This window comes from Chelmon rostratus, chromosome 2 (genome assembly GCF_017976325.1).
Source record: "Chelmon rostratus isolate fCheRos1 chromosome 2, fCheRos1.pri, whole genome shotgun sequence".
Classification (NCBI taxonomy): Eukaryota; Metazoa; Chordata; class Actinopteri; order Chaetodontiformes; family Chaetodontidae; genus Chelmon; species Chelmon rostratus.
The window spans coordinates 12,395,190-12,421,707 of NC_055659.1; the positions used below are offsets into that span (position 1 = coordinate 12,395,190).

General features: G+C 40.9%; 1 protein-coding gene across 1 annotated transcript in view; it reads left to right on the forward strand.

Moving 5' to 3' along the window:
• The window catches only part of iars1 (isoleucyl-tRNA synthetase 1), a 55,994-nt gene extending 31,151 nt beyond the window's left edge, over window positions 1-24,843 (forward strand). The window contains exons 19-34 of the mRNA XM_041945817.1: window positions 605-749; window positions 1,936-2,056; window positions 2,209-2,300; window positions 2,771-2,848; window positions 3,399-3,520; window positions 6,379-6,481; window positions 6,621-6,704; window positions 9,757-9,931; window positions 12,895-13,007; window positions 15,581-15,676; window positions 18,273-18,449; window positions 18,763-18,883; window positions 19,079-19,204; window positions 19,640-19,786; window positions 21,355-21,507; window positions 23,544-24,843. Of these exons, the coding sequence (XP_041801751.1) occupies window positions 605-749; window positions 1,936-2,056; window positions 2,209-2,300; window positions 2,771-2,848; window positions 3,399-3,520; window positions 6,379-6,481; window positions 6,621-6,704; window positions 9,757-9,931; window positions 12,895-13,007; window positions 15,581-15,676; window positions 18,273-18,449; window positions 18,763-18,883; window positions 19,079-19,204; window positions 19,640-19,786; window positions 21,355-21,507; window positions 23,544-23,626 (1,936 nt within the window). The 3' untranslated portion in view covers window positions 23,627-24,843. The remainder of the gene's footprint in view (window positions 1-604; window positions 750-1,935; window positions 2,057-2,208; window positions 2,301-2,770; window positions 2,849-3,398; window positions 3,521-6,378; window positions 6,482-6,620; window positions 6,705-9,756; window positions 9,932-12,894; window positions 13,008-15,580; window positions 15,677-18,272; window positions 18,450-18,762; window positions 18,884-19,078; window positions 19,205-19,639; window positions 19,787-21,354; window positions 21,508-23,543) is intronic.
• The last annotated feature ends 1,675 nt before the right edge of the window (window positions 24,844-26,518 follow it).

Sequence of the window (26,518 nt, forward strand, 5' to 3'; positions counted from 1 at the left end):
GTTAACATCTCATTCCAAATCTTTGATTTATTGTGCATGCTCTTGATGTACAAACCTGTCACTCTTACTCTTTAATTAGCAAGGAAACAGCAAATATTAATGCATCTATGGCACCATGGTGTTTGATGTATTTCCTTTCACTTTAAGTTATATGTTGCTGTCTCTTCCAGAATGAGCGATTTTGTTATACTTGATTTTAAACTAGCTGTCTGGGTGCAGACTTTTTGTTTTTCCGCAACACTCTTCTTATGGTGCCTTGTTCCTTCTTGTATAGTGCAGTCAAAGTGATTTTGGTGAATGTGTAACTGGGGCAACGCCGTTCAGTTTATTCTGACTGTCACTTTGTTTTTACATCTCTCTGTCTTCACCACAAACACACAGACTTCATTTATGTCGATCCACTTACACATACAGCCCCACTCCTATAGCCCCATTCCTACAGCCCCAATCCTACATCCCCGAACCTACAGCCCCACTCCTACAGCCCCACACATACAGCCCCACTCAAACACATCCAATGCATGCCTTCAACTTGTTACCTGTGTACACACTGTATGCTCTTGCTCACTCATAGTTAATCTTCTTGCGCTGTCTCCCTTTGTAGACTGTACCTCATCAACTCTCCCGTAGTGAGAGCAGAGAACCTGCGTTTCAAAGAGGAGGGAGTGCGAGACGTGTTGAAGGATGTCTTCCTGCCGTGGTATAATGCCTATCGCTTCCTGGTGCAGAACGTACAAAGGTTACAGAAGGTACATGTGTAATGAACAGAATGAAAGGTCATTACCTCCACAACTCCTGCAATATTCCTTCAGGTAGTCCCTGTCTGAAATAACACATCACCACATGATAGTACAGCAGTTGCTATTATTAAACAATGATTATTAGGTAATCATTGGTACAAAAAGGGAACTGGTTAACTGACGGCTGGTCCAAGTGTCCCTCTATAAACTGTCCTGCAAGAACATTTTTAAAAAAGAAGTCAGAAACTTGCTTTAGCTGGCTGATTCTCCACAACGAGTAGCTTTTCAGCTATGAGCTTTTAATATCAGCAGTTTAGATCTGAAAATGTAAACACGTTGATGTTGCCACCTATAGTCAAAGAGGGTAACATACTGCTGCAGCGTGAGCTACTTCCATCTCCTGCAGACAATCAGTGTTGCAGCTGTAGTTCATTCAACTTGTGGCTGCAAAATACCAAATGTTGGAACGCCCTTGTGGCCTAGAGGTTTAAGGCAACAACCGTGAAACCGCAACATATCCAGTTTGAGTCCAGCTGGAGAACTTTCTTGGATGTCATGTTCATCTCCTCTCATTTCTTGTCGTCTCTCTACTTTCAAGTCATACTTTAAAAATAATAAAAGAACAGATTTCTGAATGAATTCACCATTTATTTTCCATTCTTTAGTTATTTATTTTCACTGAATGTTTATGACCTCTCTTAACATCAAGCTGTTTCAGGCACTTGACCAACATGGGAGCCTCAGTGATAATCATCTTGCTAAGCAGTCACCTGTTTAATAACTGCATCACTAACTTCTTTTCCAGTGAACAACAGATATGTAAGGGTAAATCAACACAAAAGTTTAGAATTTACAATATTTCAAACATTACTCACACTGACACTCACAGCAACTACGAAAATAGAACGAACTGCAGTTGTAACTGTTTGCCTGTAGGTGGCAAAATTGCTGCAGAGCTTGTTTTCCTTGCCTGCAGATGGCTCCCATCAGCAATGCTTCATATGAAGGTTCAAACTGCTATTTTGCGACTATTTTTCTTATATTCTTGCTGATATGTGGTTCACATTTCCCATTTCAGCTACTTCACATCAAGATATTTTGTGTCCAATCAATTCATCAGAGGAGTGAAAAAAGGTTGTTTGTGTTAATGCTGTGTTTGTGTACTTTTGTGTGTGTTTGTGTATTTATGTGTTAGGAGGATGACATTCAGTTCCAGTACAATGAAAACACAGCGAAGCAGAGTGACAACATCATGGACAAATGGATTCAGTCCTTCACACAGTCCCTCATCCAGTTCTTCAAGGCTGAGATGGATGGTGAGACAGACCCAAACTCCCACACTGATCATTTTCTGAACAGTGGCTGAGAAGATAACCACTTCATATCTTAAAATCCATCCCATCGGGCAACTTCTTCATGTCGTTTCTATTTTTGGTGTAAACAAACTGACAGCAGTTTTTTGTTGCAGCTTACCGCCTGTACACCGTCGTACCTCGCCTGGTCAAGTTTGTGGACATGCTCACCAACTGGTATGTCAGGACCAATAGACGCCGCCTGAAGGTGAGATAGCACCTCTGAATCAGTGCTTGTTTCTAGAGTTAATGTTGTTTTTATGTAAGGAAGAGGCAAGGTGCAGGTGTTTGACAGCAGCTGAAAGCCAATGACTAAAAGGTATCCAGTCCCAGGAGTGACAGTCACTAGTAGTACTGGGTCCAATGAGTCAAAGTAGAATTGTATACAGCACATAAGTGAATAAAAACAGATGATGCTACTCTTTACCGTTTATGTCCTGCATCTTTCTTTTTTGTTGTTGTGCAGCACATGAATTATTCATTCAGTTAATGGAAACAGTGATTTAAGCTATTGTTAAGTCTCTTAATCGTGGCCTCCATCTGTGGAGCAATCAGTTTCTTGCACTCCTGGTCAGCATTAGATTGTCGTGGATTGGGGATGATGTCTGCTGGAGCACATTTATCTTTTCACTGTTCCGAGGGGGACTGACTGTATTGATGCATGTGTGAACTTTGCAGGGAGAGAATGGCACAGAGGACTGCCTGTGGGCGCTGGAAACCCTCTTCAGCGTTCTGTTCTCCATGTGCAGGCTGATGGTGAGTCATACTGTTTCTGTGTGTGAGTGTGTGTGTGAGACTGAAAAGAGGCTGCATGGAGGAAATTTCTTGTGGTGAGGGTTTACTTTTGTGCATGCAAGACACAAAGAAATAATGCTGGTTTGGAAGAGGTGTGTGTGTATGGTTGCATGGCTATGAATAATGCATGAGCAGTAGGAGTTTTTATTTATAACACACTGAAGATGTTTGCATGTGAGGCAAGAGGCACGCTAAGAGCTAGTTAGCCTAACCCAGATCAATACAGATCAGCTGCAAGCTACACAAATTAATTAGCCGTGGTTGAAATAGACGAGAATCACATTAGAAGTAACCTCGCTCTGGCACAATGCTGTTTGAACTTTTGCACCATTTGAAGGGGGAGGGGGGGGGGCTACGATGAAAATGTGGTTTTTTTTTATGCAGATTTTATAGCTGCCTCTGACTTTAAGACCTTTATGCCAGAAAATGTAAATTAACTACAGTACAGAGCATCTAATAATCTTCTGCTCTTTTTTTCTCTCATGTCTACTTACTTACTTCTTCCTCTCAGGCTCCCTTCACACCCTTCATTACAGAGATGATGTACCAAAATCTGCGTCACCTCATCGATCCCGCTTCTGTCGAAGAGAAGGATGCCAGCAGCATCCACTATCTCATGCTGCCCCAAGTCAGGTTGGAAAAAATCTTTCAGTAAAGCTCAATTTTTATAGACATTGACTGCTTCATGCCACTTTCATTAAAGAGGGATTTTGAATGAGGGGTCCTCCACTTCATATTATCACTCAGTGGCAGAAAAGCCTTGGATAGTCGCTATCCATGTTAGCTAAATGTGGCTGATGTGATGTATAATGCATCTGTATACCTCTTTAGCCTCTGGCCACCCCCGACATAAATATTCTGGGATCAGCCAGGCAGAAATCAGTGAGGATGTACGTATTCCTTAAAGGTCCAGTGTGTAGGATTTAGTGGCATCTATCAGTGAGTTGTAGATTGCAACCAATTGGATACCCCTCGCCTCATCCCTCCCTCTCCAAGAGAACCTGTGGTGGCCACAAAAGGGTCTCGCTACAATCAGTACTTGGTTTGTCCCTTCTGGCTTACTGTAGAAACATGTTGGTCTAACATGGCGGACTCCATGAAAGTGGACCTGCTCCCTCTGTAGATATAAACAGCTCATTCTAAGGCAGTGAAAACCTGACAATTCCTATTTTCAGATTTTCCAATTATGCGCTACTGAAAACATTCTAATGAATATTATATTCCATTTCTACCAGTAGAGCCCCCTAAATCTTACACACTGACCTTTAAACAGAGCTTCCTGCTGTGTTCCATAGTGGAGGCCTGATGCCATGGCTAAAATATAGGAATAGAAAGTAAATTGATCATGAAACGACAAGCATCAGGATGCATCTGACTTAGCTCACAAGGTGACATTGATTAATCATCTCAGGGTATTTTCACTCTGCAGTAATTATTTAGAGCAGCACGTCATAATAACATACCCAACAGTTGGGGAAGGTAGCACAAATTTCTTGGAGGAAACCATCTTTTAGTAATAATGATAGCTTTAATTTGAGTTTTTCTCTGCAGGGAAATCCTCTTTTTTAATTGTCCCCTCTTCAGAACAACATCAGCTACAGAGCAGGATCTGCCCCTGGATCAGTGAGGATGTCTTGTTCAAGAACTCTTGAACTGTGCAGACACTCACTAAAACTGGATTTCAACCAAATGAATGTAACTGAGGTCAACTGCTGCCACACAGTCACCCTGCAGCTCACACAGTAAACCCCCCCCCCCCCTTCTGTTCGCCCCTTTTCTCATAGGATATAAGCAGTTTCAGCCAGTGTGCGCGGCCTTACTTTACCCCAACCATATCACAGTCTGAACTCCTCAGAGTACAAGCTTTTCTAACTCGAGAGTTCACAGTAGTTTGTAGCTAACTGTGAGGCTGCAGCAGCAGCTGTTCTCTTTGTGTCTTAATCATTTTCCTACCGCTGTTCACTACTTCATCTTCGACCACTCTGATGAAATTTTCCAGTTGAATATTTATTATTATACGTGTTATTTTGTGGGATCAATTTGTTCTTTACAAAATCCACTCAGAACTATTCAAAAGTCTTTGTCTGCACATGAGCCAAATGCAAGGTTTTTTGTTTCTGTGTGATAACAGTGAAGCAAATATGATGCATTTTCCACAGCGGTATAAAGTCAGCTCCAATCAACAGCCTGGTTCAAGACACTGAAATCCTTGTGCACAGCCCCCCTCAAGTTCATTAATATGTTCTCTAATATCTAACCCGGTAAAACTATTGATACCTTCTTTAGAGAGTGATAGGAGTTTGTGCACTTTGAGCAGAGACCTAGAAATACCCAACAGAACAGCACAGGGACTCTCTTGATTTTCAGCCCCGAAAATGAGTGTTGCTCACAAAATATGATCTTCTCATTCGTTTCTCTTCAATTACTTCAGAAAGTAAAATTTGTGCCTTGGTGGCTGATCAGTTTTGTAATGCCTGGGAGGAATTTCTAATTGCCCAAACTTAATTGCATCATCTTTAACTATAAAAAGTTCTGACATGATTAAATATCCATTTGATTTAGCAAAAGGAAAATAGTTTGTGTAATGGTTCATATAATCTCCCCCGTCACTTAGGCAGCACTCAGTTCTGCTGCTTTATTAGCCGCTTGTCCTTCCTGCTGTCGAATGGGACCACTTCACCCCCCTCCCAAAGGTCAGCCACCAATCAGGCGGTGGGAACAGCTGCTCCTCAATCAGCTCATTAAATGATTGGCTGTCCCTGGTGTCCTCTCCTCTCTCATTTTACTCCACTGTTGTGTGCACACACAGAGGAACACACCGCAGGAGTAAATGAACAAGCACTGTGCACATACACACGGATGCAGTCTATGTTCCTGCACACAGCTGGGGCTAATATCCTTATTATGCGTGATTATCAGTGGCTGTGCAGCTCTAATTTGGATTCAGAGGTGGAAGTCTTAGCGTACCTTATTAGTGGATGTTCCTGAGTTAAACTCTAGCGCTGATGGTTCTGAACTCTGTCTTTATTTGGATGTGTGCTGCTAACCTTGTCACGCTCTATTATTCATTTTCCTCATTAGAATAGCTATTTGAATTTCTAAACCACAATTAACCAGAAAATGACGAATGCTGCCTGTGAGTTATGGCATAAATGCACCTATGTCCCCTACCTGTGCCCGGAATCGTACAGAATTTTACATAACGTGCAATGCTTATCCTAGGAGTAGAAGATAGGTTGTTTTGAAAGATATTCCTCTCATCCCTCTTATCCCTCTTATTATAAGAAGGCAGCTCAGTCAAATGGCACCCACAACCGCAGAAGTCTCACCAAGTACAGAGTTTTGGATGAAAAGATGGAGAAAGCAGCACTTTAACGCTGTGTGACCCAAACTTAAGAGTTAAAAGGCTATTCAAATGCTCATACCATGACATTATAACCCTATTTATGATGTGTCGAGACTTAGATTTTCTTTGTGTTTCTGTTTTTCAGAGAGAGTGTGATTGACAAGCGCATTGAGAGCGCTGTCTCTCAGATGCAGTCTGTGATTGAGCTGGGCAGAGTGATCCGAGACAGGAAGACCCTGCCCGTCAAGGTGACTTCCTATAGATTTAAGTATATCTGGCTTTTGTCACATTAGTGCCCAAGGTCTAGTATGGTATCAGCATGGTTGTCATGCTGATTTTGTGTTTTTGGTACAGGAGCTATTGACCAACTGTCTGTGTGTATTTCAGTACCCATTGAAGGAGGTGGTAGTTATTCACCAGGACCCCGAGGCTCTGAAAGACATCCAGTCTCTGCAGAAATACATCCTGGAAGTAAGTAAACAGTCTTTTCTGCCAGTGTTCTGTTTCAAGGCAAGAGGTGCATCTTCTTCACATTTGTTCCTGGAAGTGTTTCCCTATTTTAGTCTGTTTACCGTGCTTTGATCAGTGTTGAATTGATAGAGGGGATGCACAACAGAGGAAGCGCATCTTCATACGCCGTTTGTATCACCAGCTGTAATTACAATTTCTGTGCTTGGTTAATTTAAAAAGGGGGTGGAGCAGATGCCTTGGAAAATGGTTTCACATTTGATCTACTCCAGTTGCCACACACACAAACCCCTCATCAAATATAAAGTGCAGCCACGAGCAGTATGTTTTTTTCTCTCTAGCACACACATTATATTACAGATAATCTGTGTGTGTACTTAGTAGTGACGGTAATATGCATCATTATAGTTCACATAGCTGCAACTGGCCGCCCAACTGGTTAGAAAAATTGCTTGATAAATAAACAAACAAAAAAAACTGACAAAATGTCAACAAATGAAATATTATTTTCCTTTTTAAACAGAAAAATACGACCGCACACCATCTGAATTCAAGTTTCTTTCTCTGAACTCAGACTAATGAAGCTTAACTGCCAAGTTAACACACACTCATTCCAACTCGACAGAAGCAAAATAAAACTCACCAAAACTGTCTTGGTTTGTCTTTCCACTGTTCCAACAATCACCAACTGTGGTTTCGTCAAAATGAACCCTTAACTCACCGAATTCAGCCAATCACTGATAGTCGTTATAGTCATCCGATTGCCCGACCGTCACTGGCTGTTTCAGAAAGTTTTTCCATTTAGGTGCTGTCCGAGAGACAAATGGCTACTCAGACATTAGACAGACTTAATTGTCATAGCCCTTTAGTGCAGGAAGCCATTAACCTGACATTATTCCTTTGTCTTCCACCAACAAAGCTCAAAAAGTCAATACTGTTCCACAGACTGACCCCACTACGGCCCTAAATAAGCATGTTAAAAATGCCAAAATATTTAATGACGCCTTACTATGTCCCAAGCTGAGAAATGGCTGATTCATCATTGATGGAATTGTGGCTGTTGCTCCCATGTGATGCTGAGCTAAACACCTTTAAGGTTCATGTGTGAAAAGGTCATCTGTTGCAACTTTCTGTTGGAGCCTAAAAGCTTTATCTTAGCTCAAGACACTTCTGATCTCTCACTGTGTTTCATTTCTGGTGGGTAAAACATTTAACCTTTCTGACTTCTAGCTTAGGTCCAGTAAACAAGGTTTATTTGATCAGAATTGAGAGCAGTTTAAGGTCCTGCAGCCCGGGAGAGAACCTTCAAACCCCCTCACAGTGCTTTTGTGTGATCTAGTTTCAATCGAGCTGAGCATTGATACATTAGTTTGGTGGATTAAGTCTGGATTCGCCTTTCGACTGTTGCTTTTCCTTAGATTCCATTCTTATTATTCTGTCATTGTTACTATTTAACCGGTAAGTCAATGTAAGTGATTTAAATTTATTTTGCCACTACTTCAATGTGAACCAATTGGGTAACTACAGAGAGTTAAACAATTATTAAGCTCTGTCATCCCAGGACCAGGTCCACGGTGGAGGAGTTGATTCCAAAAAGGGGAGCGAATTCGGCAGCTGGTTTGGTTATAGAAGATCAGATGTTTAACAAAGCACAATAATATGTAAGAATACTGTAACAAAAAAAGCGGAGGGGTGGGGGACATATTTCACTGCCTCCAGCAGAAGCACCCGGTTGAGGCGAGCCAAAAAATCCTGCAGGCAGAGCTCAACAGATAGTGTGAGTTCTAAATCAAGCAGATAAACTACACTGGCTCAGCATAGCATCACTGAAACTTTGGCAAGGTGTACTCTGTATTTATCAAGAATATCATTATTGCAGAAATGCCCTGAAATATAGTGATATTATTTTAGGACCATATCGCCCACCCTTCTCACACACACACACACACACACACACACACACACACACACACACACACAAAGCCGTGCATGCCCTCAAGATAAGACTTCCTTTTTGTGCACTTTGCATTGATTCAATCCTATTTTCACCAAACAAGCTCGGAAACAAAACAGAAGTTCCAACTATTTTCAACCCCAAACTGCCCTTAACTTTATTACTCAGCCCACTACAGTATCCTATCTGTGCACCCTGCCAGCAACTGTGCTAGAAGTCAGCCTCAGTCGATTTTTCTGTGTGATTGACTGAAAGAAGCAGTGTGTGACAGGCCAGGGTTGGTGTCAGAAAGACTAAATTTAGCGCCTCTATTGCTTCACCAGGTATGAGTGGATCACAGATATCTCCCTCCATTTATGTTGAAGAATGAAACGTATTGAAAGGCAGAAATATTGACTGAATAGAAGGAATGGCTCACTGACTGACTTACGGGTTGATTTCATGGCTGACTTACTCTTGGAGTGAATGACTCTGTAATCAAATATTGATTATCTCTCTGCTTTACATGCCTGGGGTGTTGAAAGTTTTTACTTTCTTTGTTACATTGAATTTAGTTTTCTGTTATGTTTAGTTTTAGTTAATTTTCAATGTACATTTACAGTTAAAGTTTACTCTGTGTTTCACTTTTTATGTTGATTTATGAAATAATCCTGAACATATTTTATGTTTTTGTGTTACTGTAACTCATTGATATATTTTGGGTCTTGCCTGGACACATTTGGATGCAGGATGAGCTTTCCAAACGTTAAACTGAACAAATGGAGTCGGGTCATTTAATGTCTGTGCTGTTGCTGGGAGAACTTTGTCCATTTTCTTGAGCTAATCTTTTTGCCATTTAGTTTAGCTGCATATGATAAAAATGCTGGGTCTTGAAAGTAATTTTTTGGCATAATTTAATTTCACTGGAGATGGTTTTGCAGTGCATATTACACTTTCATTTGTTTAACGTATTTGTGTTCATTTCAGGATTGTTTTTACCAACAGTAATTACCCTAGCACTCATCAGTATACTTGCATATATTAACACTCTGTACAGGCAACTACAGGACAGTGACTTTATCTTTCTAATACATAGTGTGTGTCTTTTTTTTCATCCTTCAGGAGCTTAATGTGCGGCAGTTGACACTGTCAACAGACAAGGACAAGTACGGTATCCGTCTCAGAGCCGAGCCAGACCACATGGTGCTGGGCAAGAGACTAAAGGGAGCCTTCAAAGCTGTCACTGCTTCTATCAAGGAGCTCACCAGCGAACAGCTAGAGGCCTTCCAAAAGACAGGTATTGCTGTGTGTGTGGCTGTGTGGTTGTGGCTGCAAAAAAAAGGTACAAAATCCGCACTCATGACTTAAAAATCACACTCAGGGTGCAAAGAAATTAAAACTTTCTAGCAGTGTAAATGCACATCAGTAGCTGATAATTTTGCATTTACACATGACATAGTTTATGTATTTTCTCTTTTTACTACTACTTTGAATTATACTATACCAAATGCATTCACTATACAAGTGCCAAACGCATACAAAGACTTAATCAGTCAGCAATGATTTTGTCTACCAAATAATGAATTAGTGAAGCGCAGCAGGTTAGTGTTAGGATGTAGCACACAACTGCATGATTGCTGCATATTGTGTTGAAAAAAGTTGGGATGCTGTGAAAAACGTAAATATAAAGAGAATGTGAGCATTTGCAAACAAACTGTGTTTACTGACAAGAGTTTTATAAAGTGTTCCTGAACCCATGTAGTAACATCCTTTGTACAATCATGTGTTCACAAAGTGATGAACCTCCTTCATCTTTGCTTGTGAACTACTGAGCCTTTCCAGGATGCTCCTTTCATTCCTAATCATGAAACTATCAACTGTTACTAATCAGCCTGTTTACCTGTGGGATGTTCCAAACAGGTGTTTTTCCACAACTTTCCCAGTCTTTTGTTGCTCCTGTCCCAACATGTTTGAAACATGTTACTGCATCAAATACAGAATGAGCAGATATTTACAAAAACTAATAAAGTATAGTTTTGTTGAACTGTTTTCAATTGAGTGTCAAAAAGGGATAAGCAAATGATCACATTCTGTTTTATTTATGTTTTACACAGCTTTTTCAGGATCGGGTCATATTTATTTCACCAAAAACTCAACCATGAGTCCTTCCAATGAAGTCAGGCACAGACAAACGGCCAGTATATCCTCAGAAGGCAAACCCTAACCCTGCTGAAACAATAATCAGAGCTCCAGTATGGATCAAAGCAGTGCAAGGTATCTTGTCTCTCCAATTATAGAAAGACGAGGTGAGCCCCCAAAGTCTCTGGGGAAAGAGGCAGTGTAGGTCAGCTGGGCTGTGGGAACTTAACGTTTGAAGTCCAGCCAATTGGATGGGCGAGTGTGGATGAGTGATGGAAGGAGATCGATGCGGCGGAGGATGGTGTAAAAATGATGCCGAGAAGAGACATACAGAGAATGTGTCCAGCGAAACAGCATTTCATTTGTAATCACAGGCCAGATGTGCAAAACCCGTTTTTAAGGTGCTAAACTGTATCATGCATCATCTAAGCTTGTTTAAAGGAATAGTTCAACACAGTAAATGTGAAGCTAAAGATGGCAGCCTGTTAGATTAGCTTAGCACAAAAACTGGAAGCAGGGGAAAACAGCTAGCATGGCTCGGTCAAACGTAACAAAATCAAAAGGACTGAAAAAGGTGTACAAAAAAAACAAAAACCAAATCAAGTATAGCAGTCAGTTAATGTAAGTTACACTGCCTCTGACGTTAACAGCTCACATGCAGTTGAGAGTCTACTTTTAACCTCTTGAGCAATTTCCAGCTCACGATCCATGACTCAAAAAAAATCTTCCAATTTAGATCATGAGGGTGGCAATTTGGCCAGAAACTGATTATGGTTCATGGCCATTGGTTGTATTACTCATTATTCCTTACCTGTAACTTTGATCCCATCACTTTGCCGGGGCAGAAGGAAACAGGTTAAGAGAGAAGGTAGAAAAGAGCAGAGAAGCAGGGAGGGACACAGGAAATCAAAGCATGGAAATCTCGGATTAGAGAGAAACAGAGTGACCGTTTCACCCAGCCTCTGGGTGTGGAGAAGTGAGGAGAAGAGGAGAACACGGTCATGGTTTTTAGTCAGAACACAGACGTGGGTAATTGCTGCTGCTGGCAAAATGGAGATATGAACCTGACTAGATTGGGTTTGTTTAAAAGCTCAGATTTCGTGCGGACGTGGCCAGGAAGACTGCAGTGTAAGGAATCTCAAAATGCAGGCAAATACGGGTCCAGACCCGAGCTAGTTCAAAACAAAGTCTGGGCCTGCATGCAAGTTAATAGAGCACTTTATTCAGAGCGACTGGGTGTAATTGAAACCTTTTTAAGAATCCTTCGCAAGATACCAACACTGCCAAATGGAGACTGATTTCACACAATCTGTTGGCAGTTTATTCACATTTAATTAGGAGAATAGTGGGGGACTAAATTGTTTATCATCAAATTTGCACTAAAGTCTGTAGCCAGCATTGATTTAATCATACTGGGCTTAAATAATCTATCATTCTCAAATGCATCAACACATTTTCATCCTGGCTTCAGCATTTTCTCTTATCAGACTGGTGCTATTTTCATTTATAGATAGCTCCCTATTAGCGAGACTTGAGGATCCTTTTAGATTTTCACAGGAAAACGTTTGAAAGTCAGTGTGATACTTGTCTACTTGAATTATTATTTTATTGTCTATTTTAATTATTATGCTGTGACGTTATTGATCTTACAAAAATATTGGCACTTCCAAGCAGTTCAGCCGTCTTCACTCAACATCAAACCGACTATGTACCGGAACATTTTTCATGATTGGCTCTTTAGGCCCTGCCACGCATTTGTCCTACATCATTCTTACCAAGAACATCCCAAAACAAGAGGAAAATCTTGATATTTGTGCTAGCAGACATTTAATGAGTGTATATTGACTATGCTTTGTCTCATTTTCGTGCCCCCTGGTGAGCTTTGTATGGGCTGTATAATTTATGGCCGTTCAGACATGTGCTCTGTTGGTGCAGAGACACAGTGGGGTTTCATGATGTTGAGTTCTGTATGAACAGCATGTTACCACGTTAAAAGTGTTGTTGCTGTTTTTCCATGAAATGATAAATGTTGTTGTATGCTGCTATATAATGATGTTTATTTTTAGGTTCAGTACCAATACTGTTCTGAACATTTTTTATATTGTTGTGGTTCTTTGTAAGGATCCATCATGGTGGACGGCCACGAGCTTCATGAGGAGGACCTGAGGCTGATGTACACCTTCGACCAGAGCTCTGGCTCAGCCGCACAGTATGAGGCACACTCTGATGCACAGGTAAGATAATCATTTTGGCATAAAATACCTTAGCATCCAAATTTAAGAGCTTTTCAGGAAAAAAGTTTAAAAAAAGATTTAATAATAATTTCTCTGGACATACATAGACTGGACTAAAGGCTACAGTTGTTCATAATCCAGTCTTTATGGTATGCTAAGATAATCACCTCCTGGCTGTAGCTTTATATGCAGACATGAAGATGACTACACACATAATGGTGGTGTCATTCTTCTCATTAAGCCTCTGCAAGACAGAGAATGAGCTAATTTCCTAAAATGTGGAACTGTTTCTTTAACCTGGCAGCAATCACCCCGTTTAATTTCTTATTAAAATGGATGTAAATTTTTAGTTGATGTTATATTTTTTATCCATTTTATTCTCTTAACCCTAAAATATGTCTCACATATTATTGTAACTTGTGGAAATTCTTGGGATTTTATTGCACACAGGGAATGATTTGCAAAATGACCATTCTGTTCATCCATTCTTCTAAATGTGTTTGCACTTGTTGGAACAAGTGAAAACATATAAAAATGTGTGTATAGAAACCCACACACATTCCCCCCACCACTATTCTCCTTACTGCTACATTACTAACTGTAGATTGAGGTATGAAGTGTAATGTAAGTGGATCTAAAAAAAAAACAAAAAACAAAAACAAATGCCCCTCTGCTGCTGCACCAAGCTGCCATATACTGTAAATGCATTTATGTGTCTTTACTGTGAGTGTGATGTATGAAATCATTTCACGGCTAAGTGCAAACCTGCATGTATGCGTTTCCCACAGGCCCCCTCTAATCAGTGCTCCTCCAACCGTACACACACCACACGGCTGCACCTTAATACCAGTTTACAGAGCTGGCTTTTTAATTCTCTGTTGCTCTCGCTTGCTTGCACCGACTCTCCTGCACCCATCTGTCGGTCTCTCTGTTCTCTCATATACTGCTTCTCTGTTTGCTTTGTGTACTTCTCTCTGTCGCCCTGTCATCGCTGTCCCTCCTTCTTCCCATGGTAAAGTGTTCATGGCTGGCAGCAGCCCAGCCTTACACAACATGACACCCATTTTACTTTAGTGACTCACACAGGCGACAATATTGTCATTATTGCTGCTTGGTTGGTTGTTTTCTTCTTTTTAATCTTTACATTATGCAAATTTGGATTTATTTCATAAAGGTTTCTCTTGCTGTGTCTGGATTTTACCCTGCCTTTTCTGTTCTGTTGTGTGCAGCATGGGGCTGAAGGAGTCTCAGTGGCTACAGTGAACACATGATATCAGAAGACGAATGCTACGTTAATGTCTTCATACCATGTGCAGTTCTGTCACTCCATGCTATTATTCTGTCAAATGCATATTACAATAATTGCAGGGTGTACATGACTAGAGTAAAAGAAACTGATTTTAAATTTCCTCCATCACCATTAAAGAATCGTAGCACAAATATTTAATGCATGCCTTAACTCAAGGGTGGGGAACCTTTTTCCTTTGAAGGGCCATTTTAATTTTATAACATCCTTCGAGGGCCGTACTTAATTATTGAACACATATATCGCACTAACCTCTGTTGACTGGAGCTGCTTCTCTTTGGCGAGGCGTCAGATGGTAGTGATGCTGATGATGCTACTCGCAGCAGGTTTTCCAGGTTTGGGTCATTCACTCTCGAGTAGGACTGAGTCTTTGCAAGAGTCAGTTCTGAGAAGGGCTGCTCAGAGTAGGAGGTCGTTGCTTTGCAGCTCTATGATTTCATGTTGTAGGTTGTCAGGCACATCAGCTGTCTCCATGTGAAACGATGTATCAAATATGTCCACTTCCTTTTGTTTACTTTTCATGTCCTGAAAGCTCTCACAAAATGTCTGAAGGAGTTTTCATGTTCAGAGGTCATAGCAGGTTTTTGTTCTTTCAGAGTAGGAAAATGCCCAGTGTTTCCTCTGTCCAGTTGCACTAGTTTAATTTCACTTTGATTGATGTCACATTTGAAAGCAGAGAGCTGAGAAACTGCTGGAGCTTGAGGTTCAGAGGCTCTTGGTAATGTCCACCATGAAGGCCGAATCTCACAGACACTTGCTATCACTGAGTTTCCATGTCAGGTTTTCCTTCATGTTTATGAGTTATTCCAGGCAAACAGACACTTTGGAACAGTTTTTCTTTGTCCAGTTCCAGCAGCACTGCAGCAGCAACAAGGCTCTCCCTTCACAGGTTCCCCCTCTGAATGAGGTTTCCGCTTCTTAGCAATTAGCTATTAGTATTACCTTTTTTATGACTGCGAGCTCATTCACACAAGCTACTTTAGGCACGATGATTGCTGTCTAGAGACTTTTTTGCTGGTTGCTTTTTTTGTAGCTATGAATTGCCTCGCCTTGCCTTGCCTAGGCCCAGATTCATTAATAATAATAACAACAACAACAACAACAACAACAGCAATAATAACAATAACAACGACAACAACAACAACGACAATAATAATAATAATAATGATAATAATGACAATAATAATAATAATACTCTCTTTGGAAACATCACAACCCTTTTGTGATCAGGTCAACATGTGGCTTTAACTCTCCTGTTGTCCTTTAGGTTCTGGTGTTGCTGGACGTCACCCCGGATCAGTCCATGCTGGATGAAGGCGTCGCCCGAGAGGTCATCAACCGCATTCAGAAACTACGCAAGAAGGTGGGGCAATTATTTCAGGAGCACTCCTAGCTCTGGAAACAAGAGTGACACATAACACACCACCCGTGAATTTTGCAATCCAGTGTCTAATTAATAGAAGATGACACAGTTGAAACCCTTTGCCAATACATGTAATCAGTGCTGTGCCAGGGTGAGCAAAACATACCACTGATGCTGTTTGAGGAGTTGTACTGGAAGACATTCAAGGCTGTTGCATGGTGAGTAATGTATGACAGTTAAGCAGCAAAGAGGAAATTGAGTATGAGTATGAGAAGCTTTCAGGAGCCCGGCACCTCAGGACTGAAAGATTTACACAGCATTCTGTTGGTATTTTCAAGTATGACGACAGCAGCCTGCATGTCCTCCCCTGGCAGAGGTGTGTGACACTGCAGGCTCTCTAGAATTAGAAATACACTAATAAAATGCAGCATCTTGAGCTGACGCTACTTTAACTTTTTCAGGAGGTTTTCAGAATATTCTTATTCTTTATTATTAACATTCTAGTCCTGCCAGTGCCCTCACCACAACCCCCTTCTCCTCATATATTTTGATCAGTATAGTGGAGCTAAAAGTTGAGTTGATCAACAGAAAATGTATAAGCAACTATTAAAATGTATTGTTTAAATTATTTATTAAAGGTCCCGTATGTAGGAATTATGGGGATTCAGGATGGCAGGAATAGAGAATAACATTCACATTTTCAATAAAGTATGAATTGTTGTGTTTTCGTTACCTAGAACAAGCTCTTTATATCTACAGCGGGAGTGGGTCCTCTCCCACAGAGCCTGTCATGTTGCACACTCTCACATTATGATATACAGATTAGAAAAATTTGAAATGTGGAGATGTGATGGGGAAAATGAGAAATGTCGCGTTGGAAAGTAGTGAATAGATAAATGATTGAATGTGCACCGAAGTAAAGGAGTTTAAAAATAAAAAAATAGATCAAGTCATACTTTAAGTCTGGGACCGGAAAAAAAATATGAGTTTTTATGCTCCATTTTAATTATTTAACCAAAAATTATTATTGATTGATGTATTGAGTTATATTTTTTACTTTTAGACTTGATTTACTGCAATTTGTCACTTCTGGACCTCCATACTTCACCGTCTGCCAGGCAAAAAACTAATTTGATGACATCATGTTAAAACTGATAGTGAAAATAATCATTAGTTGCAACTCCATCATGTTCCCTGAGCATAAAAAATTAGCTTTATTGTTTTTGTTACATTTCCCTCCCTTTGATCACCCCGCCCTCCCCCCTTCCTCTTTATGTCCCATGCTAATTTTGTCGGGGCAGTTTTGAAATCTTTCCACTGCAGCGTCACAGTTAGAAGTTTCTCCATCATAAGGCAGGCTTAATGGAAGCTTAATTACAGTCTGGCCCCTTTCAGATTCTAATGTTGGAGCTTTGAAGTGGTCTGGGGAGTAAAGACGGATTAGCCAACAGCCCCTTGTTTTCACAAGCAACAAACAGTTTTTTCCGTCCCCCTATAGCAGTGGTGTGCATTGGCTCCCGGCCAGGCTAAATTCCTCCAGTTATTTCAAACTGAGATCTGTTAGGAATTTTCCACCCCGGGGATGGGAATTAATTTTTAACAATTCTTTTGACATGTTTGGTCATATTTTCTAGGTGTGCATGTGTGTTTTTATCAGTGTTTGCGTGGGTGTTTGTATTTTGGATCTGAACATATGCAGGGTTGAGAAACGGGAGTCAGCATTTCCTTTTTTTTTTGTTTGTTTTTTTTGTGTTATTGGAATGCTCACAAACTGGAGATCTCTGTAGCTAATCTGACGAGTTTACACACACACACACACACACACAAAATGTACCAGCCCCTTCAGGGAAGGGTCAGTACCTTGACTTGGCAGGAAAAGCCTATAAACCTTCCTCCATTGATTGACTGCTCCTCTGTATCTGGCTAGCGTTATTCCTCTGCCCTTGAGCCACATACTGCAATTGGAGTGTGTGCACGTGTTTGAGTGTGTGTGAGAGCGCGTACTACACAGTCAATCCAAATGTGTGCGGCTGTGCACACGTGTGCACGGCTGCACACTGCAGATTAGGATGAGATCAATGTGTTTGAATGTGTCAAGGTTAGAGGAAGCTGGCAGCACACAATGCCAAAATAGATGGGCTTTCATCCAATGAAAAACCTCCCTGTGTTTCTGCCTTTATTTGTTCCTATACTGTCTGCTTTTTGCCTTTTTAATCCCTACCCTTTCTTCTTTTGTCTGCTCTTCCATTTTGTTTACCCCCCCCCCCTCCTTATGGCCTTTGTTCAGGTAACTGTTTCTTCCAGATTGCATTTTCGTATAGAAGAGAACAAAAGCTTTCAAGAGATTTACTTGTCAGAAAATTGTAATTCTTCGTGTCCTTGAGAATCATTTGTTTTCATCAGAAACAGCTTTTTCTTCTAAATCAAATTGCAGATTATTGTGAATTGTTGTTTGAAGCAGTACTTTTAGCATGTTTACTCACTTATTGTTAGAAAGTTCTGGTGTCTTTTAGCCCTTCTGATACCGTAGAAACTTTCTTTCTGAGAAATACTGTGTTTGGTAGAAATTAACCTATCTGTCAATCCCTTGTCTCAGGGCCATTTGGTGCCATCAGATGAGATAACTGTGCACTACCGCTGCCAGCCAGAGGGCGAGTACTTGGAGTCTGTGATCAAGGCTCACACTGACTTTATCCTGGCTACCACCAAGGCTCCACTGTTGCCCTTCCCTGTCCCCAAGACGGCCAGCGTCATCATAGAGGAGAAGACTCAGGTATGAGAGGACACCTCAGGGCAAACAGGGTTATTGGTCGCTTGCTGTAGTTTGATAGACAGCTTGTTGTGTACCGCAGCCTTTCAACAATTATGAAACATGTTGGGAAAAGACCATGTGAGCTATCCTAAGTGTGAATAATACTTTGATGGTTGATTTTAGAGCTGAAATTTATTTTTAATGGCGACAGATTTTATCTCATTCCACTTATTACTGCTCTCTGAATGTATTTGTGAGTTGATACAACTGTTAGTTTAAAGTACACTTCTGTAAAGAACATAGTTGATGTCCTACTCTCTCTTTTTTTTTGCAGCTGAAGGGCTCAGACCTGGAGTTAACCATAATAAAAGGATCTTCAGCCCCTCTGGTTCCTCTAAATGGTCCAGCTTGCAGCTATGTGAACCTCCGGGTGAAGGTCAACAACAAAGAACAAGGTAACATGAGGGGAGACCAAACATGAAGTCTCTTTGTACAGCCAGAAAAGCTCGAACAACAATATGTTGAACAGTCAAACTGACAGTAGGAGTTTGTCTGTTTGCAAATTGAAGCTGCTGATTGAAGAGACAGTAGGATGTGCACCTCGCCTGTTAACTTCATTAGCAATCCTGTCTGACTTGTTTCTTCTTCAGAGGGCGTGGTGCTGCTGGAGAACCCCAAAGGCGATAACAAACTAGACTTGGACAAGCTGAAGAAAGTGAGCAGCAGCATCTTTGGAACCAACAACACCCAACTCAAATTCTTCAACGGCGGGACTGGTGAGTGATTAGACTGATTTGGTTTATCATTGCTCTCAATGTACTTTCTTAGGAAGAAGAAAAAAGGAGGCACAAAAGACCAAAAAGACTGAACAATAAGTAAAGTCTTGCAAAAACATAAAATAAAGAATCATGAGGCAATAAACAGTATATACAATTACATTTACAATGTGCAGGTATTTCTTTTGATCGTGACAGTGGACGCTGAATGTACATGTAAAAACTGTATCAATGTATCAATACTTGAGGGTCTGAAGATCCCTTTAACAACAATGATTTATGGTTGTATTCCATTATATTTTTTGACTTGTCTTATAACCTCGTCTGATGATTTGTCGGTTTAGGTGCTCTGTAGTAACACAGATTAAATTCTAAAGCTCCCCTGTGTGTTTCTGTGTACATGTGCTCGTTTGTTCATTTGTGCGTTCATTACAGAGTTGACCAGCAAAGTGGACCTCCAGTCTCTGAGCGGCAAAACTTTGTCAGTGACTTCCGGCTCTGCCTCGCCTGGCCCCACCCCCACCACCGACGCCCCTCTGTGTCCTTACATCAACCTACTGCTATGCAACGCGCAACCAGCTGGTGAGACACACACACACACACACACACACTGTACAGCCATGCACGCCTGATAAGTTGGTCCCTCCCATTGTTATAAGGCTGCCATTGCTCTTTTTAATTACAATCAACAAATGCCTTGGAGAGACCAAAACCAACAGCGAATTTCTCCTGCTGACAAGTTTTGTTTATGTTATTTAACGTAAAGGATGAAGCATCATAGCTCCAACAGCTGTCTGACCCAGACACTTTAAACTTCTCAATGGTTCTAAGAGGAAAAGGTTCTGTGATCTTTTTCTTCAGTAAAATAAGCAGTGCCACAAAATTAATGACTTGTATTCATGTTTGAGATGGAGCCAATTTCAATTAAACAGTTTTTTTAATAGAATAGTTTTTAATAAATGAATTGTTGTATGCATATTTTCCAATTTTGTGTTTATGATTTATGTCACCTGGCTGCCAACCAGATATCCCCTTTGGACCAATAAAGATTAATTTATTGATTAATAACAAACCTGTACCACTTTCATGCCTGCGTAGTAAATATGAAGCAAGTCAGTTAAAGTAGCAAAGAACAAAAATCCAGGGAAACAGCTAACCTCGCCCTGTGCAGAGAAATAATCCAGCATATAACCTCATAAAACTGAAGCTTGTCGTTTAGCTTTGAACTATGTAGAAACTGTATAGCACTGAAAAAAATATATGAGAAGAAAATAAATGGGCAGCTGTGGCTCTGGAGGGAGAGTGTGTTGTCTACTCATCAGACAGTCGTTTGATCCCCACCTCCTCCAGTCTTGGGCAAGACCTTGAACCTCAGGTTGCTCCCCAGCCACTGGAGATGCACAGGCCAGTGCATTCCTAATTACCGCTCCCAGCCCGGATAAATGGGGAGGGGTGCATCAGGGAGGGCATCCAGCATAAAAAGCCTTCGCCAGATTGAAAAAAAACAAATGAGATTGAACAAGTTAATTAGTGAGCTCTAGTGCAGGTAAGCGGACTCAGGCTAGTTGCTTCTGCTGTTTTCAGTCTCTATGCTTTGCTAAGATAACCGGCTGCTAGCTATAGCTTCATATTTACCATACAGACAAGAAAGCAAAGTGTTTTCCCGAAATGTGGAACTGTTTCTTTTATACATATACTTTTGGGTACTTTAAACTATAACATCATATTTTATAAGTTGATGTATGAAATCAGAATCTGTACAGTAACTAGAAACTGAAGGTGTCATATAAATGCAGTTAGCTGTTTTTCACCACTGGAATCGGCTGCATTGATTGTGCTGATTCAAGTGTTCATTGTACTGAAGGAAATCTACTAGAATCCAGCTTTATCCTTTAAGTCATTCACTCTCTCACCTCTACCCCTACATCTATCAGTTGATCAGCCAGGCTTTCTCTCTCTCGTCTTCTCTCTCTGATCCATCATTCCTCCTCTCCCTCTCCTCTCTTTTCCCATGGCTAGGCTTAGCTTGGTCACCTCCCTTCCCAGGACTTGTGAACAAACCTCACTAACAAGCCAATCATTTCTTAATTTGTAAAGGAAGTAAAGTCTGTCTGGTTCGCTTCTCTTCAACGCTTCTCTGTCTCCTCCAGAGTGCCAGACAGGAGAGGTGGGCACCCTCCTGCTGCTGAACCCAGTGGGCCAGAATGGGCTCGACTTTTCAGGCCTGCTGTCTGAGGCTGCCAAGGTCTTCGGCCTCCGCAGCAGATGGCTCAAGCTCTACCTGGACCAAGATCTCACCCAGGGTGAGATGAAAAGATGGATATCGTACTGACTTTCACACCCCATTTACACCTGGTGTTAAAATGCGATGCATGTTAATGCAAGGTGTAAACGCATCATCTGGCAGTAGTCTGGCTCGCATTGTGTTTCAGATTTTAGGTAGACGTAAACACAATCCATACAACGTGCTGGCCTCCGTACACACCATAACATTGACACAGATATGTGTTTTCAGCTAGCATCAAATAAGGTTATCTTTCAAACTTAGAGCGCGAGCAAGCGAGAGGACCAGAAGAGACACGCCTGTAACTCCTGATTTTATGTCTCCATGAAAGCTCCAAAAGATTGTTATTCAACAGAAGTTTGTGAGAAATGAAAGCAGTACGGGTGGGAAATGAATGATACACAGTAAGAAATAACAGTGTGTGCGACACATCACGCTCATCTGTGCAGCTGATCTGCTGTTCACAAGGCATTACATTTATGTAGTCTCAAAGTCGCCTACACGCCAGCACAACACGCCCAGGCAAACTGACACAATGTTTTTTATACAAGGAAAATAGTTACTTAATGTATTACCGACAGCGTTTCACAAAGTTTAGAATGTTTCCCCTAACTCAACAACTCACACAGCAGGTTGTCTTCTAGAGGACAGAGATCTGATCTCAATGAGGATAACGTATCTGGATACAGATTCCAGTTTAATACCTGCCACGTTGTAGCATCCATTTAGAAGGCTTTTAAACTGATTTAAGGTCAGTAATTCTGGGGAGATGTACAGAGGGAGGGAAAGATCAGATTGATTAGAAATTACTGAGGGGTGAAGGCTCTTCTGTCAGCTAACACCAATATATGATACATTTAAGACAATATTGGTTAATTATGGCTATCGTATTCAGGGGTCGTGGCCGAAGTAACAGCAGTAAAAGTGTAAAGGGCGTTCCACTCTCTGCGTGCCGTCATTCTTTTACTGGCGCGTGCAGTCAGCTGTCAACCTGAATAATAAAATGACTGTTTCACTGAACAATGAAAAAATATGAATATATGCTAAATATGTGGTTAATGTGATTTCTGCTCCTGAACCTCAGCGCACAGCGTCTGCACATCAGCGCTGTGCGCCGTCACCTGCATCTTCACGCAGGATAAGCTGTCATCTGTGAGCGCGCAATGTTTGTTTCAAAACGAACAAACTAAAACAAAATACATTTTAAATAAATGCTCATTAATTATTTTCAGGAGCCGCATGCGGCTCGCCGACCCCTGATCTAGTGGATGCATAACGCAACCCAGACACCACAGTACGGTACTTTCTGTCTATGCGCCTTATAATGCGGTGCGCCTTATATATGAAAAAAGTTTCAAAATAGGCCATTCATTGAAGGTGCGCCTTATAATCCGGTGCGCCTTATAGTGCGGAAAATACGGTATATTTTCTATGTATTTAATGAACGTTTCCATCTTGCTCCATTTGTCTTCGCATCTCACAGTTTGTCAAAATTAGCTGAAGCAAAGAAAGCCAGGAGAGCTGAAGCCACTTAATTATTTTTACTCACTTATAAATGTTTTCAGTAGACAAAGACAAATCAATTTTACTTCACAAAAGTGTTCCACATATAAGAAATGAAAGTGACTGTAATCGTTTTGTCTGCATAGTCACACAATGAATATCACTTTCTCTTTGTTTCGTCAGTGTGCTTCAGTTCTGGGCCTGCAACTAAGATAACATTAAAATTAATGAAATGCTAGAGGAGGGTTGGATGTCCCCTCATCCATAAGTGAACAGGTCACTTAGTAAGTAGCTCTGATATGATGGGACAAATTGGATGTAATAAAATGGTGCATTATGGATGAAACATTTACTGCACATTGCTTCATGACACTAAGTGTTTTTCATTATTATCTCCACCACCCTTCCAATTTGAGCATCTTAAGATCCTCTGAGATTTTTTCGAAAACTGTAATCTTCTGTGATTGCTAAAATGTTTTTCCACAGTTAATTTTATCCAGAAATATAAACAAACATACTTTGTAATTAATTTAATGTCTCTCTGTTTTTCAGAGCTGCCAGCTGACTCATCGGTAAAATCTCTAGACACCAAAACTCTCTTTGTGAGAGTTCTTCCGACAACCGCCGAAGCATAAATCCAGAGAAGCCGTCTGAGGATCTTGGCATCAACTTTTGTCCCTGATGCCTGGCAGGTTCCCTGAATTAAGTTTTTTTTACCACTAAAATCCCACCAATAGGCCCTTTGATGTACAGTGAATTAATGACATGAAGTGGTGTCAGTCGTTTCGGTCTTTTTTTGGAAATCCTGATGCAAAGCAGGCTTGTCTGTCAAGTTCACAACTGTTAATCCACAGAGTCACTATCACACACGTCTTGAAATTTCTAAAACGACTTCAGGCACAGAATTAGTGTTCTGAGAGAAGTCCAGAGATTTCGATGTGTTTCCGCACATTCAAAGATGTGATGATAACTGTAGTTAATCATCGTGTTTAGCCAAGACTTCCAGTACTGTTCTCCCTGTCGCGCTTTCTTTCCCTCATACTGTCTTTAATTTGTCAGCACGTGACAGTTTTCTAAGAAAGCACAACGTGTTGCCGGCTATATTTATTCTGGACAGAGAAGAGATTTACATGATTTCTTCACTCGAAAGTGGATGCTCTTCAAGAACAGAATTATTATTCATGCATAACAGCTGAATAGACCAGCTGGGTATATGTGTGAATGTCAAAGTGTGAAGTGGCTCGTTGTGGAAAGTGGGAATTGTGTATTTGATGGAAGGAAAAACCAGACATCAAACTACACCACAAGGTTCATTTACCTCAAAATTAAAGATTTTTTTCACTCATGTTTCAGTAAATCTTCTTGGAAGTAAAGACTGTCAGGAGCCGTCTCGCCCGTCTGGCTGTCAACAATGGATGTGGTTTCGTTATTATGCGAATGATAAAAATTATGCCAGCTACTTTCCTTCAAGATTTGAGGCAACCTTAGACCAGAGTAATTATTGCTGTGGCTCATAATTGGGAAACCAATTTGGCCTATTGTGCTTACGCACATTCTTGAATTTAACAGATAAACCTATTCTGTTCATTGCATTGGGAATTCTCAGACAACTCCAAAGGCATTTAAGAGGTGAAATGGATTTTCAGGCTGCTGTACCTTCAGGACAAAAGGGTTCTCTAATAAAAGGAGCAACACATGGATAATGTACTATTTCAAGTGACAAATGGAATAAATCAGAGGTGACGAAGAATCAGCATGTTTTCTTTTTGCTCACTCAGACCTCTTAATGACAAGAAGAAGCATCATGTCTGTGGAATAAAACTTTGTTTGCCTTTGTTTATGTGGCACCTGAGACATTTTGACAGACTTGTGGTACTTTCTTTAACTGCAGCAAATAAAATACAAAGGATCATAAATGTCTTCAGCAGCTATAAATGAATTTAAAGAAATAGTCTGACAGTTTGGTAAGTACGCTTATTCACTTCCTCACCGAATGTTACATGAAAAGATTGATACCACTCTCAGATCTGTCTTTTCGATATGTACCCGTGGCAAGCGGCTGCTTAGCTTAGCATAAAGACTGGAAATGGGAAAGCAGCTTGCCTTGCTCGGTCCCAAGGAAATAAGATCTGTCTACCGGCACCTTTTTTTAAAATGTAGAAAAGAGAGTTTGTAGTTTGTTGTGGGGTTATGTGCCAGACTGTTTCTTGAACATGTGTAGCTACCAGGAAGTCACTGCACCTGCTCAAGAATTTCACACACAACCACCTGAAAACCACAAATTGTTGTTTCTACACTTTGGTTTTTGTTTGTTTTGATTAAACAAACCAGACATAATGTGTTAACTAGTGAAATTTAAAAATGCTGGTTTGCTGCTTTCCCGTTTGCAGTCTTGTGTTAAGCTAACTAACTGGCTGCTAGCTCCTGGCTCATAACAAGTGGACAGATGTAAGACTGGTACCAGTACGTTTATTTCCCAAAATATCGAACGATAGCTTTCAGAAAATGTGTGCAGCACAACTGAACAAGCGGAGGAAATGGACAGCCTGTTTTCTCTTTTCAGAAGGTTTGCTACTGACTTTGCTTTGCCAACACTCAGAGGCTACTAGGGTAAGATGGATAGTGGTTAACTGGTAAAAATAAGGCCACTTGACTCCATCATTGTTGGGAAAACCCAGTGTGAAATATCGGGCTTCTCTGGCTTGAAATACTACCAGGTGGTGTGATGGTACCATTCTCCCCAACGACAGGCATTTTTTGAGAAACTTTCATGGTCCTGTTAACCACCTGGTTTCTCACAACCTGAGGGTTCTATCAACAATAAACGGGCATGGCGCTCTTTCTACTTTCAGGTTTTAGTGATGAAAAGCTAGTGCCTCATATTTACTGCCGACAGCTGACCCAACAACTTGCTGTCCATGCGTCATTCTGCAAGCTCCATTTGTTACTGTGAGATCTGAATGAGCAATTCAGTGTAAACGCGACTTGACCATGGATAAGAATACAGAGGCACGGAAGCTCTGTTGGAGACTTGAGGAAAAAAAGACAGTTAATAATGTCACCGTACTCAGTGTTGAACAAAACATTATTCTCTAATAACGTGAGTGACCTTGAGGTCTGGTTTGAATGCTGATTAAACACAGTCTTAGGCTGACTTGGCTTTCCAGGGGACGTTTATAGGGTACTGACTTGTTAATTTGTGTCTGTGAAACCTGGTTCCCACTGGTCTGCAGCAGCCAGTGCAGTGAGAAGTTCTGTGTGTGTGGATTAATGAAGTGGCCAGGAGGGAGAACTGCCTCCTGGCAGTTCAGGTAACTCTCTGTTGGGGGCACTGCTGCAGAACCTCTCCTCTGCTTGCATAAGACATGCATACATACTGTAAATTACACATATTGTACTGTAAATTTGCTATTCATTTGCAAGTTCAATACATAAAACAGTATATATCTTGTAGTATACTATTAGTGTCTGTAAACATTTGCTCACTGCAGGCTGCTACACCGTTAGCACCAGCACAGTATCCTACA